Source organism: Panthera onca, chromosome A3, assembly GCF_046562875.1.
Source record: "Panthera onca isolate mPanOnc1 chromosome A3, mPanOnc1 haplotype 2, whole genome shotgun sequence".
Lineage (NCBI taxonomy): Eukaryota > Metazoa > Chordata > Mammalia > Carnivora > Felidae > Panthera > Panthera onca.
In genome coordinates this window covers 39,713,627-39,732,504 of record NC_138341.1, presented here as the reverse complement: position 1 = coordinate 39,732,504, position 18,878 = coordinate 39,713,627, and the positions used below count along the sequence as shown (strand labels likewise).

Here is an 18,878-nt window from a genome sequence, read left to right as displayed (position 1 = left end):
CAAATAAGATTCACTGTCCCCAGAATGAACTGTGTTTCTCCATTTCATCCTCTTACAAATCTTTTTTGATTTTCTTTGACAAGAGTCTGAATCTCCCTCTTAAATGTGTCAACTGCATTCAAAACACTTAACTGTCTGAGTTATTTGTTAACAGCTTTGACTCTGCTTCTTGCCCTTACATCTCCCTGGCTGGGCGTTACGCAGCTGAAACTCCCACAACGGTCTTGATTACCTTAGCTCCACAGACCAGCTGATGCAAACTGGTCACCTTCAGCCCCAAGAGGCCTACATACCAGTTCAGTTCCTACCGGATGTTTAGCTTCTAACAGACGCTAGCATTTAAAGAGTATTTTGATCTGGTTGAGACTGCTAAATTCTGTGATTAGTACTCTTAGAGCACTTCAGGGACACCTGACTATTCTTTGCAGTCACTCTGTATAACTGCTTAACCATCACACTTCCCTGCAGTCTATTTGTAAGTGGACAGTCATACAGATGATTTCCTTTCACCATGTGAACTTTCAACCATAACGTTGTCACACAAGCAGTCATACGGAGTGCCATGAGTTATTCATTACTAATATCTGTAAAGTACCAAAGGCTTTGAATAATTTTACATATATATAATATTCTAACAGATTTAAGGTTATAATGCCACTCTCACTTACTTGGATCCTAAACTTTTTTTTCCTTTTTCCTGAGTAACAGAATCATGGGTTATAGAATTACACGCTGGCTGGAACTTGTGTCTACCATGACTAAAACCATGGGAATACTGTCACAAGTGTGTCACCTACCACGGCTCTGAATGAAATAAAATGTGGCAAACACCATACCGTACACCGCACAAGATAGGCATACCACAGGGGTTTGGATTAGACGAATGGGGCTGAAGCAAGTTTAGTCAAACAGCTATTAAAAAACAAAAACAGTGAGGCACATGAATGGCTCAGTCGGTTGAACATCCAACACTTGGTTTTGGCTCGAGTCATGATCTCACGGTTTATGAGTTTGAGCCCTGCATTGGGCTCCGTGCAACAGTGTGGGGCCTGCTTGAGATTCCCTCTCTCTCTACCCCTCCCCTGCTCACTCTCAAAATGAATAAACTTTTAAAAAAACTATAAAAAAATAAAACAAACACAGAAAAGTATCAACAACAGTTCAGTTGTACTTACTCATCCCTTTCCACCCTGGCAAGACTTCTGGAGTAATACTGTCCAGTTCTCGTTTAAAGTCATCCCGGGCTTGGACCACGAGCTCATGATACTGAGACACAACCTTAGCCTCAGACTGAGCTGCTTGGACCTAAATAAATACAAGATGTATGTGGTTAAAGTGAAGACAAAATACCATAAGCATCCAAAGAAAGATAAAGTATATTTACATTATTTACACAATGGCCGGGAATATGTAAATAACAGAGAGAACACTAAAGCTCAAAGGAACATAAGCCTTGTAATTCTATTCAAATACTATGGACAGGCGCCTTTCCAACTTACTATCCCCCTGTCCCTCCTTCTCTGGGTCACAGGAAACTACCCATATAGACTACATAAATGAAGGCAGAAGATCTGAAAATTTTCATTTAATAATCATGACCAAAAATGCTGCCTATTATAAAAAATATCACTATAATGGACATTCCAAGTAAGTTTTTAAAACCAGTAACAATATTCTTCACAGGGGAAAAGGGAGGGAGATAGGAATCTTATTATTTTCCTGAATTCTTCAAATCCTTTGACTAAAGGATTATATTTAAAAATGTTGAAATGCTGTGAAAGACCGAAGAAACCCACCTTTTGGACCACATTATCCAGATCAACTATCATGTTGTGAAGTTTCCCCTCTGCAGCAGTGATATGAGATTTGGCCCCAGCAACCTCTTCTTTCTTTGCATTTTCAATTGCACCTTTCATCTTCTCTAGCTCTTCTCTGGAAATCAATAAAGCATAACAAAGATCTAGTATTATTTCTTACCAACTTTATCAAAGACTGTGATGTCAATATAACATAACTGTTAAAAAGTCTATGAAAAAAATACAATTTGAAAGAAATTACCGAATGCGTTTTCATAACAAATATACGCAAAGAAGCTTTCCTTACAAAACAACTGAAAACAGCTTGGTCAGAAGCCAGATTTACTAAGGTGAACCAGAGAAGCAGCGTGGTATAGAGGGAAACACACAGGCTTCAGAACCAGACAAACCTGGATTCCACTCCAGATCAGCCTCTCCTCTGTTGCTCACCTTTCTGAGGGAATTAAAACTAACTGATGAGAAGAACCTGGCACAGGTGCACTCAATAAACAGCAGCTTTTCCAGGGATTAGGCTGATTCCCCTGCCAGTGAGAGCTTAAGGAAGACAGCAGCAAGGGAGGAGGCCAAAGAGCTCACTGAGCAAAAGCTGGGTCTCAGGGAGCTATCATGATTCAAAATGTTCCACAAACTGGATGAACTGTGGCCTACCCACCACAAAACACAGAACTCAAGAGCCCCGACTCATGGTCGAGTGATATGAGCATAATGTCTTAAGTCTCCTAAAAGATATTCTGGCTTTACTAGAAGGCTTCTCTTTCTCCATCGATATTTTGTTAAAAATGACAGCATCATTTTGAATGACCACGATCCCAAAATGTTGTTAAGAACTTTTTGTCAAATGTAAGTTTCCATAATGAGAGGTGGATCGTATACTTGGAATGCTTGACCTAGTTTTAGCCAACTTCCAGGAATCAAGCCCAAGGTGGCATAAAACTAGACCTATTATAGACCTACTGCTTCCTACTTTAGTTAAGGCAAAGAGATTGTAACATACTGTCAAGATTCTGATAAAACCGTCCAAACCACCCCTGAAAAATCTTGAAATTATGGTAGGCTCTCAGGAAATCTGTAGAGCTACATCACCCAAGCAATAATCTAAAGAAAAACTGCTTTTTATACAAGATCCTTTATATAGGTCATGGCTAAATTTACTTTGGCCTAATTATATTTTATTCCCTCTTTCCTTTTTCAGGCTCTGTGTTCCTGATAACCAATACAGATCAAGGACAGGTGAAGGGAGGGAAGGGTCTCTCTGCCTTCTCTTTCTATACAGACAGTACAAAGAAAACCCAGCCCAAAGAAAGCCACCAGGAGGCCCTAATTACTTGTTAAAGTCCATGAGTAATTACTTGGCTTTGAGAAGGGCATCAGCAGCCTCGTCGACTGCCTTTCTGCGCTCTTTCAATGCACCCTCCACCGTGCGCCACTGAGCCGCCTTCTTCTCACCTGCAACCTAAACAAAACGTATAAAATGTGAATAACTGCTTTTACTGACCTAGGATAGGCCAATGTGGCTAAATTTAGAAACAAGGATATTAAATTCAATGGTAAAAACCTATATATAATATTTCATCAGAGCAGGATCTCTTAATCTAAAGTTCATGGTTAGGATCAAAGAAGTCCAAGACCCTCATCAACAGCAACCACCAAAACTGTAAGACTGTGTTCTCGTGCATATAAGCATTTTCTAAGCAGAGATGATATTTTTATTAGATTCTCCAAAGGAGAAATGAAGCAGAAAAGGTTAATAAGAACAGTAACTTCATAAATTATTTGCTGATTAAATTATTCTGCAACGAAGCACCAATACTTAAAATTTCCTTCACTGCAGGTCTACCAAAATCACAGTTTAAGTAGAAAGTTGACACACTTGTAGAGTCCTTATTCCTCCAAAACATTATCCTAAATACCCTCTGTAATTTGTAAAGTGAAAATTATTGTCAAACCCACTCCCCCTTAGGCTGAATTTCATAAAATGTTAATTACATATATATAATGTAATTATGTATATAATGTAATTACATATGTATATGTAATTAACATTTTATGAAATTAAATAGATATAAGTATATATATATACACACACATACACACACACACACACACACAAAAATCTTAAAAACCCGTCTAGAGGTCCAAGCATAAGCTGCTCTGTAGAATAGATACCAGACTCCCCCACCATCAAGCCAAGTCCAACGGTTTCCAAACACTGCTTTAAGAAAGCAATTCAGTAAGAGTCCTTGTGCACTTGCAGGTTTTTTATTGGACGAAAACAGAAGTTGGAATCTATTAATATTTCAAAACTTGCGTTCATACATGTTTCTGATTATTTTGTTAACACCAGCTAATACTCCCTAATCTAGTTAACCACTAATATAAAATGCCCTTTAGTTGTAAAATCTTGATTTCAATAGATTTCATATTATCTAATTCACATGCACTATATATTATGTGTTCACTGGGAGGAGGAAATACTCTCTTATGTAGCCTTCCACCAAAGTAAATACCATGGGCATTTAAAACTTCCAATAAGTGTCCTTCTGAAAGATACCAGTACACTTGGGCTCAAACCCAACTTCCTGATTATCATACAACATCCAGCCTTCCCACACCTGTATAACCAAAATATTAGGCATTCTCTGTGTGGTTTCCACTTTCCTGATTGAATTCGGACTGAAATTTACATTTTTTTCTTGGACTTTGAATAAACCAGAATTTTCTTTTAAGTTTTAAAGGTTGTAATTTCTGGCTGTTTACATCAGAGCTCTAATTTAACTTTTTGTTATGATGTACATAGGAATAAAATAACACGAAGTCTGTTTAAATTTTTTAAGCACACAGTTCTAGTGGCAAAGAAACTTCACTGATCGTACATGATCCTGATCCCTGAGATTCATAGCTTACATATTTATTTTTACTCTTTAAATAACCTGGTGTCAGGATATGTTTTTTATATACCGAATAACTGAATATAATTATAAAAGAAATTTATTAAGTCCCAGTATTATATTTTTAAATTAATGTAATTATTCTCTGAAGTGTTCAGTGTAAATTAAATAATCAGCATAAGCATTTAAAATAGCTGATATAGGGGCGCCTCGGTGGCACAGTCGGTTAAATGTCCGACTCTTGATCTCGGCTCAGGTCATGATCTCACAGTTCGTGGGTTCAGGCCCCGCATCGGGCTCTGTGCTGATGGTGCGGAGTCTGCTTTAGATTCTGTCTCTCCCTCAGCCCCTCCCCTGCTTGTGCTCTGTCTCTCAAAATAAATAAACTTAAAAAAAAATTTTTTTTTAATAAAAAAAATTAAAGAAAATAAAAAAAAAAAAATAGCTGGTATTTTGGGGTACATGGGATCTCTGTACTATTTCTTACAACCATGCATCCATCTAAAAGTATCTCAAAATAAAAAGTTTATTTTAAAAAGTGGTTGGCAACTTTAAAGCAAAAAAACACAACAAATTCAAGCACTGTTAATGTATGAAAGCAAAAAATCTGACCTAATTCTTGTACCATATCACTGTCGTGATGTAAAGCTTTATATAAAATTCATTAAAAACAACACTTAAAGGTTTTTTCCTGCCTTATTTAAATTTTTTTTTTTAACATTTATTTATTTTTGAGACAGAGAGAGACAGAGCATGAATGGGGGAGGGGCAGAGAGAGGGAGACACAGAATCAGAAGCAGGCTCCAGGCTCTGAGCCATCAGCCCAAAGCCTGACGCGGGGCTCGAACTCACAGACCGCAAGATCGTGACCTGAGCTGAAGTCGGATGCTCAACCGACTGAGCCACCCAGGCGCCCCCTGCCTTGTTTATTTAAAAATAACAATTACCCTAGACAGTCTTCACTTAGTGAGAGAAAGCCCATGGTAGAAAAATCAGTCTTAAATACCACAAGTCTACTCATTCTCTGGCTCACCTCAGAATTGTCCATGGCTGCCTTCAATATGCTGGCGTGTGCGCTGACGGCCTGCACCGCGGCATTCTGGGCTATGATGGCCTGTTGAGTGATGCGAGCAGTTTGGCTCAGAGCATCTTCTAAGCTCTTAGCTACCGCTGAAATACAAAAACCGTTAGAAAACAAATCCCTCCTTCCTAAATAACTTTAAACTTCCCTGCCAATCCTACTGAGCCTTCCACTGCTTTCCCCAAAAATGTAAAAAACAAAAATAACATACAGACTGAGAGAATCAGTTTCATTTGAAAGTATGGTAAAATATTAGTAATTACCAAATCTGGTGGAAACACCTATGGGGGTTCATTATACTATTTTTACTTTTATGTAGAACTGAATTTTTTCAAAATAAAAAGTGTTTGGGGATTTTTTAAGAAAAAAAAAAATGCTTAAAGGCAGCTAGCATATACTTCAAAAAGGAGGAACAAAGTTTAGGACACTATAGCCCCTTTTAGCTATCAGAGGCTATAAATTTAGTATAACCACCAGCATTTTTAAGTTTAAATAATGATCTTATAAAAAAAAATAAAGTAAATAATGATCTTATAGAACCACAGGGAAAAAGATGTACCCACTTCATCTACTCAGGAGGAAAGGATACTCCTAGCAAGTTATGTATATATACACACACGTACACACATACACATGACAGACACACAAGAAAAAGAAAAAGACAAGAAAACATGCAAATAAAAAAGAAAAGTTGGTTTGGGAATGGAAAGTGTTTTGCTACAAAAGAACTCAGGAAACAGCCAGACACTGGTGTTCAAGAGGCTACGACCTATTAAGATCATATTTCTATTTGCTGCTTCAGGAATCAAAAAGAAACCTAATTTAAAAAAATAAATAAATAAAGCAAGGGATATTAGATACAATGCTAAAATGGCAAAATGATTCATTTGAAGAAAGAAAGCCAGTGAGAACAGTAATTTAAATCAGATAACAGATGATTTTTAAAAAAGGCAAAAATATTTGGCAGTTGAGACAAAAACAGAAGGTGATTCTAGGCAAAAGCAGCGTAAACTAGAACAAACGGAACCTAGGAACCACTTGTGGTACCTCTGCAACAAAGACAGAAGGAGCAAGGTGCTGACAAGAAAATACAAAGCTACGGATGTGAAGTTGAGGTTCTGAAGACACGGGATATGAAGAGAGGGATATAAAGAGGAAAAGAGGCAGGGAGAGAACATGCATGAATTAATGGGGTCACATCGAAGCAGTGTGACAAATAACAGTATACTACTTCACAGCGGCCCACAGGCTCGAAGACTTCTTTAAGAGTCTATTCACTGTATTTGATTCCTTGTTATTGTTGTTGTTATTTTGTGGGGGTTTTTTTGCTATTGAGTTGTAGGAGTTCCATATATATTTTGTGTATCAACTTTTTTCCTATTCCATAGGTTGCCTTTTCATTTTGTTAGTTGTTTCTTCTGCCATACAAAAGCTTTTTTATTTTTAGTTCGATGTAGTTCCACTTGATTTTGTGTGCTTGGATTCTTGATAAAAATTACAAACGCATACATTCTTAAAGGAAAGCTTGGGAGAAAACTAAGAGGTGATAGACAGAATCCTTAAAATTTCCACTTTGCCCAAAATGAAATATAAGAACTGAACAACAACAAAGAGCACAATGAAACAGACATCGCCATCTTGGATTTACAACTTACTCCAAGGTGTCCATTTAATAAAAGGGGAAAAGTGAAAAGTATAAAATATGAATAAAAGAAAAAAATAATCTTGACTTGAATTCAGGAAAAATTCTCCCAGGAAGTGGGAGTACAGAAATATTTCACTTATTTACAAGTCTTTATTCAACATTCTCAATTATTTGTAACCATGGCCAAGAACTCAGAAGAACACAAAAACACGACCAAAATCCAAGCAGCCAAACCGAAGCCCTACATCTATGCTCCTTCTGTCCCTTCCACTCTTGACACAATTCTAACAAACCTGCCTCCTCAGCATAGGTCAGAACCAATGCATTAGAAGGGAAACAGGAACCACTCAGGACAGACAAGCAGAAATACGTGATGGAGAGAGACAAATAAAAACTATAAACAGCTGCCATAAGACTTTAAAACAAACCTCTCTCAATCCGGCAACAACTACATATCCCCTACCTACAGAGATCACTGTATTACAGCACAGTGCAATAAATTATGTTACCTATGCCTTCTTTAAGAGAGGAAAATATGTTTTTAGGTATCTAACATCTTTTTCTAGAACCATCAAAAAGTTTACCATAAAGTCGAAACTTAAAAAGGAATATGCTTCAGTTAGCTGGAAACCAGCCATATATACAATATTCCATCCTCCACCAATGTCAGATAAGGGGGCTACTACAGAGAGAGTCCAGAGATTGGTAATAAAGCAGAGCAGGAGCCATTCTGACCTGCACAAATACTGGAGTTAAACAACTGAAAGACTCTTCAGCAAGTTGCTAAAACATAAACAATTTCTATTCCCCAGAACACAGACTCTTTAGCACTAACCCTAATAAACACAAATGGAGAAAGTTATTATTTGGAATTTTCTCCAGATGTACACTAAGAATGCCTTTGCCACCTGGGTAAAAAAGTTTAAATGGAAAGAATACAAATGATGAAATAAAGGTGGTGCACGGAGAAATGCCACTAAAGAACCCAAACTAGCTGACAGAGGAAATGTGTGCCAATGACTGGAGAAGACAGCAACTGATGGAGATGACCCAAAGTACTTAAGAAGCCATCTGGTTTACATACACTCAATCTTAACTTGTTCTTGCTTTTCCTGTTGTGCAAGGCGAGCTGCAACTTCTTCGGGTGGTCGCTCCCGTACAGAAGTTGAGGATGCTTCCTCTTGCAGCAAAAGTAAATAAGAGGAAATCAAATTTCAGCACAGAATTTCAATAGCTCACAGGGGCATAAAAACACCACTGTACCTGCCAGCTCTATCAACTGAGGGCATTTTTGTCATCAGGATTCTAAAACCACATCATCAATGATTCCAACATGAAGAAACAGGGCGTCAGCTCTAAACCTTTTGCTTTAAAAGATTTACACAGACTCCGAAATTTAAAAAATTCTCTAAGCAAGACTGTAAATAAAACCAGTATATATGGGTACATACATACTGTCTAGAGGTTGCCTAGGCATTAAATAGTTCTGATGAGCAAATCGTTATAAAACCACAAATATAAATAAACTACCTGAAGCTGTAGGCTTGGATTTTCCTTCAGTTCCAGGGTGATCAGTTTTTACAGATTCCTCGTGTTGAACTGCAGGGGCTGGGACGGACGGTGTATCACCTGCTGCAGAAATAATTTGAGCTGCCGCTGTAGGTCCTACAAATATACGTTACTCATGGTATTTATAGTTTCCTGGGTTAACAAAGAAGCATATAGGAATCTACTACTACTAGCACCAGGCAAGGATTCCGGTAACAGTATTAAATGGCATTAAATCTTAAAATATAAGACACGCGCATAAGATTTACATAACACGGAAAAGTAGTAACAAAGCAGATGACCAAAAAATATTTTTTAAGAGTGGTAGAGAAGAGAGAAGAGGTGTGAGCAAGAACAGGATGACAGTTCTAAACACAAAAAGAAGAAAGGAAGGCTGAAGAAATTCAAGAGCTTATAAACAAGCGTGGGAAGAGAAAATGAGTAATTCTAGGGGTGAAAGGCAGGGGGGAAAAAAGAGCAACAGAATAGAGAGAAAAAAAAATTAAACCGAAAGCCTCATTTAAGAGATAAAGCTGGATTATCACAAAGCCTATTAACTGGTCTCTCTGCTCTGCTCTTGATCCCTTTATCTATTCTCCACCAAAGCCACTGATCTTATTAAAAGTCAGGTATCAATCAATACCCTGGCTCAGAACCCCCCTAACACCCTCCCATCACACTCAGAATATGAAGCAAAATTCTTATAACGGCCTCCAAAGAGTACCACAATAGGCTTTCTGCTTCCTCTCGACCTCATTTGCTACTGTTCTCTTCTCCACTCCAGCTTCATATGCTCCTTACTAGGTAAATATACCAAGCCTTTGCGCTAGCTAATCCCTCTGTGTGGGATGCTTTTCTCCCACCAGCCTTTTATACATGTCTTATTCCCTTATCTCTTTCTAGTCTTTGCCCACTCCATTTTAAATTGCAATATTCCCCCCAACACATCACTTCTGACATCCTATACGCTTCACATGTATTTATGTGATTTTCTTCTCCTCATCCCACTAAGGAATATTTGCAGAGTTTGTGTTTGTTTTTATTGTTTTGTTCATTGCTACAGCCCCAGCGCCTAAAAGCATATTTGGCATATAGTAGACAATTAGTGAATATGTGAATAAAACAAAGAGGTTTAATCAAGGACAAAAGTGACTAAGGAGGAACACAGAAGTTCAAATGTATACTGAGCAGGTTAGTTAGGTAAGTGCCATAAATTATTGGTAACTCATGAAAGAAAAAAAAATCCCCAGACCACAGCTAGACCAAGACACTTTCATCACTGAGAGGAGAAAGAAACGGTAAAGAGGTAAGAAAAGAGAATAAATCTTAAAATTCAAAGAGGAGAAAAGACTAGGAGTCAGAGGGGAAAAACATAAAAGGAAAAATGTTGGGGCACCTGGGTGGTGCAGGTGGTTAAGCACCTGACTCTTGATTTTGGCTCAAGTCATGATCTCACAGTCGTGAGATTGAGCCCTTCATTGGGCTCCATGCTGAACATGGAACCTGCATAGGATTCTCTCTCTCTCTCTCTCTCTCTCTCTCTCTCTCTCTCTCAAAATAAATATTAAGAAGAAAGAAAGAGAAAGTGTTGCAGGCAAGACAATTCTTGCTGTTATCCTCACTCAGTAGCTATTCAGAATGAGGTCCAATTCCATATCCCACTCAACTCCTATAAAATGAGTGCCAAAATGACAGGTGTGAATGAACACTCCTTTCCCAGGGTAAGAACTAGGGACCCGAAGAGTTAACGTGGGGTGGGGGCCCCCTCTTGACTCTGAGTACAAATACATTAAAACAGTTCATTTACCTATAATTTAAAAAAAAGGATTCTAAATGTAAGTACCTGTTGTTGAAGCTGGAATGTCTCCCTTCTGTTTTTGTACTTGAGAGGCAGGCTGTTTAGACTCTTTCATTACCTCTGATACACTAGAGATTTTTAGTGGACCAGACTCACTCTTGGAAATAAAACACAGGTAACATTTCAGATACAATATTATTTTTTTTTTTAAGGCAGCATACTGTAACTTGTATTATTACAAAAGTCTTTCAGGCTTTTCATACAAAGTTAACACTTTACAATATAATGTATTTTATTAACCACAGTAAGGGAAGAGAAGTCATCATCCTAGAAAAATGCAGTCCCAAAACTTCATTCCAAATGACTGGCCCACATTTTAGTAGTAACAAAGGCTTTTCTTAGGGCAACCAATAAAGTACATGATGTAGAACCTTCCCTTTAAACACCATTTCTTTTCCACATACAACGCTGAGAAGACCATTTCCATCTGCTTTCTAAATCAAATTTTGTTGCGTTGTGTATACATTCAGTTAGAAACAAGTAATTTTCAGAGGGTCTGAGTAAAACTGAAAGTTTGTTTCTTTAATCTCCCAGATTCATGCAATTGCACACTAAAATACACAACCCAATTTTAATATCCACTTTTTCTCAGTTACCATCTGCCTCAAATTTAAGGCCTTATTCATTAACAAGACTGCCAGATGATATACTGGCAAAAGTTACTGAGTACCAAAATATTTTGCCAGAACTTGACAAGGGGACTCATATCTCTAACAGGACTACCCAAATATAATAAAAATAGTTCTGATCTCTGTCACTACCGGAAATTGGAAATATATGCATTTTCTTTTATTAATTTTTTATCATTTAAATCATGAAATACATGATCACTATAACAAGCAAACTAATACCGAGACATGCCTTTACTGCTCCCTTCCCTTCCAGCACTCTCAGGTAGCCATTGCCAATAGCCTGAAATCTATCTTTCCACCCCTGAGCATAAGCTCATGTATGTATACACATATACAATTTTTCATTTTTTAAACAAACTAAAGTAGGGTTATATTATACAAATTACCACGTAACTCAGTTCTTGTTTTTGTTCTCATTTAATAATGTACCGTGGACAGTCTCTTCCAGGTCAAGAAATTATTTTTAGTTGCATAATATTCTAATTTAATTGCATATCTTAATGTAGTTGTAAACCCCACAATTTGGTCAACCATTCTATTTTGGAACATTCAAGTTGTTTTCTGCTTTTTTTGTTGTTGTGAAACATCCATGTCCATGTAACTAGAGAGTACTATAGTGTGGTCTCTGCGGGACAGTTTGCCAAAAAAGAGGAAGTGCTGGGTCAAAAAGGTTGTATATTTTTAGAAGATATTAACAGATCACTTTCACAGAAGGATCTAGCAATTCACACTTTCACAATAAACGTGTATGTACATGTATCTGTGTATAAATAAGATCTATTTCCACGTTAAGTTGTTCCATTCCTCTTATTTCCAATCCTGTGTCAAAACCTTACTGTTGTATTAAAGTAGGATTATAACAAAGTCCAATTACCTGGAAAAGCAAGTGTCCTCTGACCCCTCCCCACCCCAACACTGTTCTGAAATGTTCTTAGCTAGTTTTGTACATTACTTAATCCTTTCATGTGAACGTTAAAATCATCTTATCTGATTCTTCACCATGTAGAAAAATTCATTAGAATTCTTATTAGATGTATGTGTATATGGTATGTATATACAGCTATACAAACATCATTTCTCTCAAAATTAAATCATTTCTCTCTCTCTTAAATTTCTAATCAAATTTAAGGGAAACTTGAGAAAAATGCATATATTAGAGAAAAATGACATTTTTTATGGTATTAAGTCCCATCCAGGAAAGTAACATTTGTCTCCATTTAGGCAGATCTTATTCCATGTCCATCAAAAAGATTTGAAGTTTATCTTCTCTCAATATTTATGATCTATACATAAATAATCACTTCGGCACAAAAAGGATTATCATGAAATAAAATGTAAAATGCAGTTTCTAAAAGCAACAAGTTGGTAATAGTATGTGAGTAGAGAATGAATAAATAGTAAAAATTAAAAAATAAAAACACTACCTGCTACTGTACTTCAGAGGTGAGAAAATACACTTTGGTGTATGCAGTGAAGGATGCAGGTCTTAAAGAGAATATTAGTAGGCAAAAGAAAGGAAGTCACTATGGGTACAAGACCACTAACGGAAAAACTGTGCAAATGGAAAGCAGCTTTGTTCTCTGCTTTAACACAGGCCCTTGAAACACTGCCTGGTACATAATAATCACTTGATGGACATTTGCTGAATAAATGAATGGAAAGCACAAGGCATATTTATAACGTAAACTGGCACAAAGCCAAGGATTTATGTGCAGGATGATTTGGAGATAAGGCTGGAAAGGTAAGTAAGAGCCAGACTGCTAAGTGTGTTAAATAGCAACCTGAACACCATCAAAAACCATAAACTACAGAAAATAAAGGAACAAATAGGCAGCTCCTAGGCTCACTTTTAACCACTCCTGGTTCTACTCTCCTTAGTCAGAACATGAAACAATCTCGAAAGTCTCTCTACATTCTACAGTCTCTGTCTTTCAAACGATAAGAAATGTATAAAACTTGCTGATTAAGTGATATCATGAAAATATCATGAAAATGTAATAGCACTTATTTTAGAAGATTCTCTGATACTGGTCAAGAGGATGGCCTAGGCTACGATGGGGGTGGGGAGAGATCTCAGGGGTGGAGACTGGAAAGAAAGGGTTGGGGCCACAAAGAAACAGGTCTAGCTTGGAGATGATAAAGGTCAGAAATGGGATAAGGACAGTAGTAATGCAAGAAAAAAATTAATATCAGAGATTAAACAAGATAGGATAGCTAACAAAATATAGGCAACTATGAAGATGAATCCAAGAATCCTAACCTAACTATGTGACAGCATGGCACTATCTTTAACACAAAAAAAGCAAATCAGGAAGAGTGTAACTCTTGAGGTAGTACAGTATGGACCTGCCAAGTAATCCAAGTGGAAATGTTCAGCAAGATAGTTAGAGTGGAATAAGGGGAGGCCATGACGAGACGGACAGACAAATCATCTACAAAAAATGACACTTGAAGTCATGTCAAGCAAGAAAAGAACACTACTCTGAACTGTTCAGCCTGTCTCCATGCTCCTAGAATTATGCCCAACCATTTCTCCTGGGTCATGTAAGCTCAAATAGACCCAACATTTTAGAATGAATCCACAGAATTCTGTTCCTTGACTACTAAAGCTACAAAACTGTCTCTCTTGGCCAGCAAACACAGCAGTTTTAAAGTTCATATGGAAGAATAAATGATGTGGAAGACTGTTTTGAAAAAGCATGATAGGGCTGGGGGAGGGTGTGAGAGGACATTTGCTTTTCCAAATATTAACCTTGTTACAGGAATGGTCTGTAGACTACACTAGAGAAAAGAAATCCACCCAATTTCTAAGGAAGGAGTCAGCTATGTCCAGCCTCACAGCATAAACACCCAAGGCTAAATCAGCAAAAATTCACAATCTCCTTTGTAAATTTTTATTCAAAGCAGTTGTTTGAATGAAGAATATTTAAGATGTTTAAAAAAATTTTAGGCCTGATTTGGGGAGGGCGGGGGGAGTGATACTCTGAATATGCACCAAGTCCCAGAAATACCAGAAGATATTCCTATCAACCAATCAGTAAGTAGCTCAAAATTCTGTGACTCTTGTTTTGTGGTCTAAAAAGAGCCAGTACTAACTAGAACCACTTGGGTTCTGTGTCATGACCATTCTATGTTTACGTTTTTAGTGTTCTAAGTCACAGCTTGATAGCTGCAACAGTGAAGGCTGTCAGAGAACACTCTCCGTCCACAGGGCAGACACAGTTACCTCTGCCCAATCGGCCTCTTCCATTTACCCTCGTGTGCCATGCAATTATTTTCTATGTGGTGGGTACTTAATGAGAACCCTCAACTCCAAAGGGATAAAAATCCAACTCTACAGATTAATGTTAAAGAAAACTAACAAACACACATCTGGAAAATTCTACTTAATTATACATATATTTTCAAGATGAAAACAACATGCTTTTACAAGTACTCCGTAGGATAAACTGAAATATTTTTATGACTCTTACCGGCTTCTTTGGCAATGGAACAGGATAAGGTGGGGAACCAAGAACCATCTCAAAGAGTTTGTCTGAGTAAGGTATGGTTTTCTCTACACTTTCCCGAAAATGGGAATCCCATTTTGCATACAGGATAGTGCCACCAATACCTCCACCAACAAACAAAAGGCCAGCTCCCGCAATTTTGCCAGGAGACAACCTAAGTGAGAGAAATAGGAAACACATTTATATTCCTTGGCTCTCCCACACCAACTTCCTTAGACCAATGGTAAGGGTCTTAAAGACCCCTAACCTCTACCTCTCCACTGCTGATTCAGATTTCAGCAGCCAAGTTTATTTCTATAGCTGCACATCATCTTTCACTGATTTGCTTTAAAACATATCTGCAATAGAAAATAACATTTATGGATAACTACATTTTTTAAGTACAGTAATATCTAGAGTAGGCAGAATTAAGTAACCTTAAAATTCAAGACGTTAAAAAATTTTCAAGATGTCCACAATCACAAGATTTCCTCTGAACCCAGAAAAGAAATACTAACTTTCAAAGCTCCTCTCTCCTTAATAACATTTCTTTAAATACAGTAAAATAAACCCTTTACAAAAGAAAGACAATATAAATATCAAATAAAACAAACACTTTTGAAGTTACAATGTGCTAAGTACTAAATAGACATCTATTTGCCACAGAATGGAAGACAGCACATGAGGGAGGGAGGCTGTCTACCTTGGATGTCACCTAACTACAAAAGAACTAAAAGGAGGATCATAACAAATTTTCACCTACAAATAAATAATGCTCCAAAAATATTACAGCAAACCTCCAGTGTCTGTACCCCTTAACAAAAAAATTTTAAGCAGCTATTCCCATATTCATGGAAAACACATACGCACACACATCTGTCATCAACAGCTAAAAGTCTGTTGACAGGGAGACCACATACCTAGAACTGCCTGAAGTAGAGTATCTACGGCATGGTCGTAATGGACGTAGGACAAACTTCCCACAGAGACAGCTCTAGAGAGGAAAGAGAAAACGTCACAACCAATGCACAAGGAATCTGGGATGCTTTTAGGGTGGTAACTCAGATGAAGAATTTTTATTACAAATGTCTTTGTTAAACAAAAAATTATTTTACTTTGAGAAATTAACTTATAGACCCTTAACAAGAGTGATGCTTCCAGTACCCCAAGGTTCAGGTTAGATAATTTTTAAGATTAAAAAAATTATCAGATTATGATCAATTAGCACTTTCAAGTGTTATGTATGCTAATTATTTCTTGGACACAACTGGAATTTGCCATATGCTTTTCTAGTTGGCAAGAAAAAGTAAAACAATAGCATAAAATATCTATTTTTACTTTGTAAGCTTTAGACATCTGAAAAATCACCCATACAAAACACCACATTGTAGGATGTATACAAATCCATTCAGGGGAGAGATCCAATCTTAGGTTAATTTATCTAGAAAAATTTATCTTATCCCGTCTATACGATAACTATGGGGCCAGTCAATTCCCAAAGACACTCATTTAAATCTAAAAGTACATCTTGGTTTTTGCATAGTGTATAATTAAACTAAAAGCCAATAATTTTAAGAAAAAAATGTCAATGTTGTAAATCCTCAGTAATTACCTCCATGTAACTACTAATCTATTTTTACCTGAAAGCAAATGATCAGACCAACACTTTGAAATTTGTTTTAATCAAAGTAAAGCACATAAATGCAAATGTTTCTTAACAATATGCAGATCCCTTAAATAAAACAAATGAACACGTAGCTAAATACCATTGGGGAAGGTTTTGATAAATTTAAAGCTATTCATAGCAATCAATCTGAAATTTCAAATTTATTGCATCAACAAAATCTTTCTTAATACCAAGTAGAAAATCAAACTGCAACAAGTCAAAGGAGAAAAATGTGTTCTCCAGGTTTCTTGATGAAATTGCATTCAAAGAATGTCAGAAAAACACAAACTTTCTTTTAGAAGTATTGATCAAAGGACACATAAAATTACTCTAGAATTACAGTTGCAATTTACACTCTATTTGCCAAAGCCTAAAGGTAAACATTAATGTCACAACACGTTTAGCAAAAAAAAACAAAACAAGCAGCTAGATGTTTTACAACATGTAAAGCAGTTATAGTCGGTATTTTAAAAGTATTTCAATTGCTACCTAACATCGAGAATTCTCAACATCTTTCTACTGCATTTAATAGAAAGGCATGTTTTCCTACTATTGTATAAAGTGGGTTATGTAGAGGCGCCTGGATGGCTCAGGTCATGATCTTGCAGTGTGAGTTCAAGCCCCACATCGTCGGGCTGTGTGCTGACAACTCAGAGCCTGGAGCCTGCTTCGGATTCTGTGTCTCCCTCTCTCTCCGCCCCTCCCCCGCTCATGCTCGCTCTCTCTCTCTCTCTCTCTGTCAAAAATAAAAATAAACATTAAAAAAAAATTTTTAAAAAGTGTGTTATGTGGAAGTTTAAACAGAACTGCATCTACTTTGATAGGTCAACAACTCCATCTTGTTGACTTAGAAAAGAAATATTAGGAAACCACTAAAGTTGTATTTATTTAAGGTTCTATTCTTTACTTTCAGAGGTACAAAAAAGTATTCGAGTCAAAAGTTAAGATACTTTTTTTTTTTTTTAATTTTTTGAGAGAGAGAGCGCGTAAGCGGGGAAGGAGCAGAAAGAGGGAGACAGAATCTGAAGCAGGCTCCAGGCTCTGAGCTGTCAGCACAGAGCCCGACATGGGGCTCAAACCCATGAACCGAACAGTGAGATCATGACCTGAGCCGAAGTCGGCCGCTCAACCAACTGAGCCACCCAAGCACCCCTCATTTGTTTAGATTCCACACACAAGTGAAATAATGGTATCTGTCTTTCTCTGTTTTGACCACTTTTAAATAAGACTGAACTTCTTCATATTCTTTTCTCTTTATATATAAAGAGAAATTAGCCATGTGTCTGCTAATTCCAAATGTTTTTATCCAGTTTGTGATCTGATTTTTTCTTTGTTCATGGTAGTTTATGCCATGCAAAAAACTACTTTCATGTAGGCAAAACTATCAATCTTTTCTTATATGGCTTCTAGGTTTTCTCATATTCTTAGAAAGCCACCCTCAGATTATAAAGTAATTCTTCAATATTTCTTCTACTCTCATAGTTTCATTTTTTAAAATATATACATCTTTGAAATTAGTGTAAAATATGGATTCAAGTTTATTTTTTCCAAATGTCTATTCAGTCATCCCTAAATCATAGACTGAACAATCAGTTTTTTTCCAATAATTTGAAATGCCACCTTTAAAACACACCAAATGCCTTACTGCATTTAGATTTCTTATTTTGTTCCATTGATCTATACTAATTCTACAATGTTTTAACTACTGCATCTTAGAATTAGCTTTTGGGGCACCTGGGGAGCTCAGTCAGTTGAGCATCCAACTTCAGCTCAAGTCATGATCTCTCAGTCGTGGCTTTGAACCCCACGTCAGACTCTGTGCTGACAGCTCAGAGCCTGCAGCCTGCTTCGGATTCTGTGTCTCCCTTTCTCTCTGCCCCTCCCCAGTTCGCGCTCGGGCTTGTTCGCTCTCTCTCAAAAAAAAATAAACATTAAAAAAAATTTTAAAAAAAGAAAGAATTAGCTTTTAATCTGGTAGGGCTTGTCCTCTCTTAAGTACTATTATTTTTCAGAATTTTTCTGGATATTCCTTTTTTTTTTTTTTTGAAAGCTGAGCTATCAAAATGCTTTCAATTAAACATACCATTATAAAATGAACCCTGACTTAAGAGTGTATTAAATGTGAAAAAAAAATTATCTTTTATGGCCAAAAATTGTTACCAATAAAGTTTCCTACTTCTGTATGAGAAAAAAGTAGAAATGATGACTGTATCATGACTCAAATTTATAGGGTGTTTATCTAAACCAGTGGCTCT

The 18,878-nt window shown here is 36.9% G+C and overlaps 1 protein-coding gene across 12 annotated transcripts in view; it reads right to left on the bottom strand.

The window, feature by feature from the left end:
* IMMT (inner membrane mitochondrial protein) overlaps positions 1–18,878 on the bottom strand; it is a 41,413-nt gene that overhangs the window by 12,139 nt on the left and 10,396 nt on the right. For 2 of the 12 annotated variants that reach the window (XM_078444682.2, XM_060655903.3), the window contains exons 2-10: positions 15,878–15,951; positions 14,943–15,132; positions 10,823–10,934; positions 8,962–9,096; positions 8,516–8,611; positions 5,739–5,875; positions 3,167–3,270; positions 1,797–1,932; positions 1,176–1,305 (exon numbers count right to left, since the gene is read on the bottom strand). In XM_078444682.2, the coding sequence (XP_078300808.1) occupies positions 1,176–1,305; positions 1,797–1,932; positions 3,167–3,270; positions 5,739–5,875; positions 8,516–8,611; positions 8,962–9,096; positions 10,823–10,934; positions 14,943–15,132; positions 15,878–15,951 (1,114 nt within the window). Of the gene's footprint in view, positions 1–1,175; positions 1,306–1,796; positions 1,933–3,166; positions 3,271–5,738; positions 5,876–8,507; positions 8,612–8,961; positions 9,097–10,822; positions 10,935–14,942; positions 15,133–15,877; positions 15,952–18,878 lie in introns of those variants that run through there. The other 10 variants (XM_078444683.2, XM_060655918.3, XM_078444684.2 and 7 more) reach the window with 7 other exon arrangements.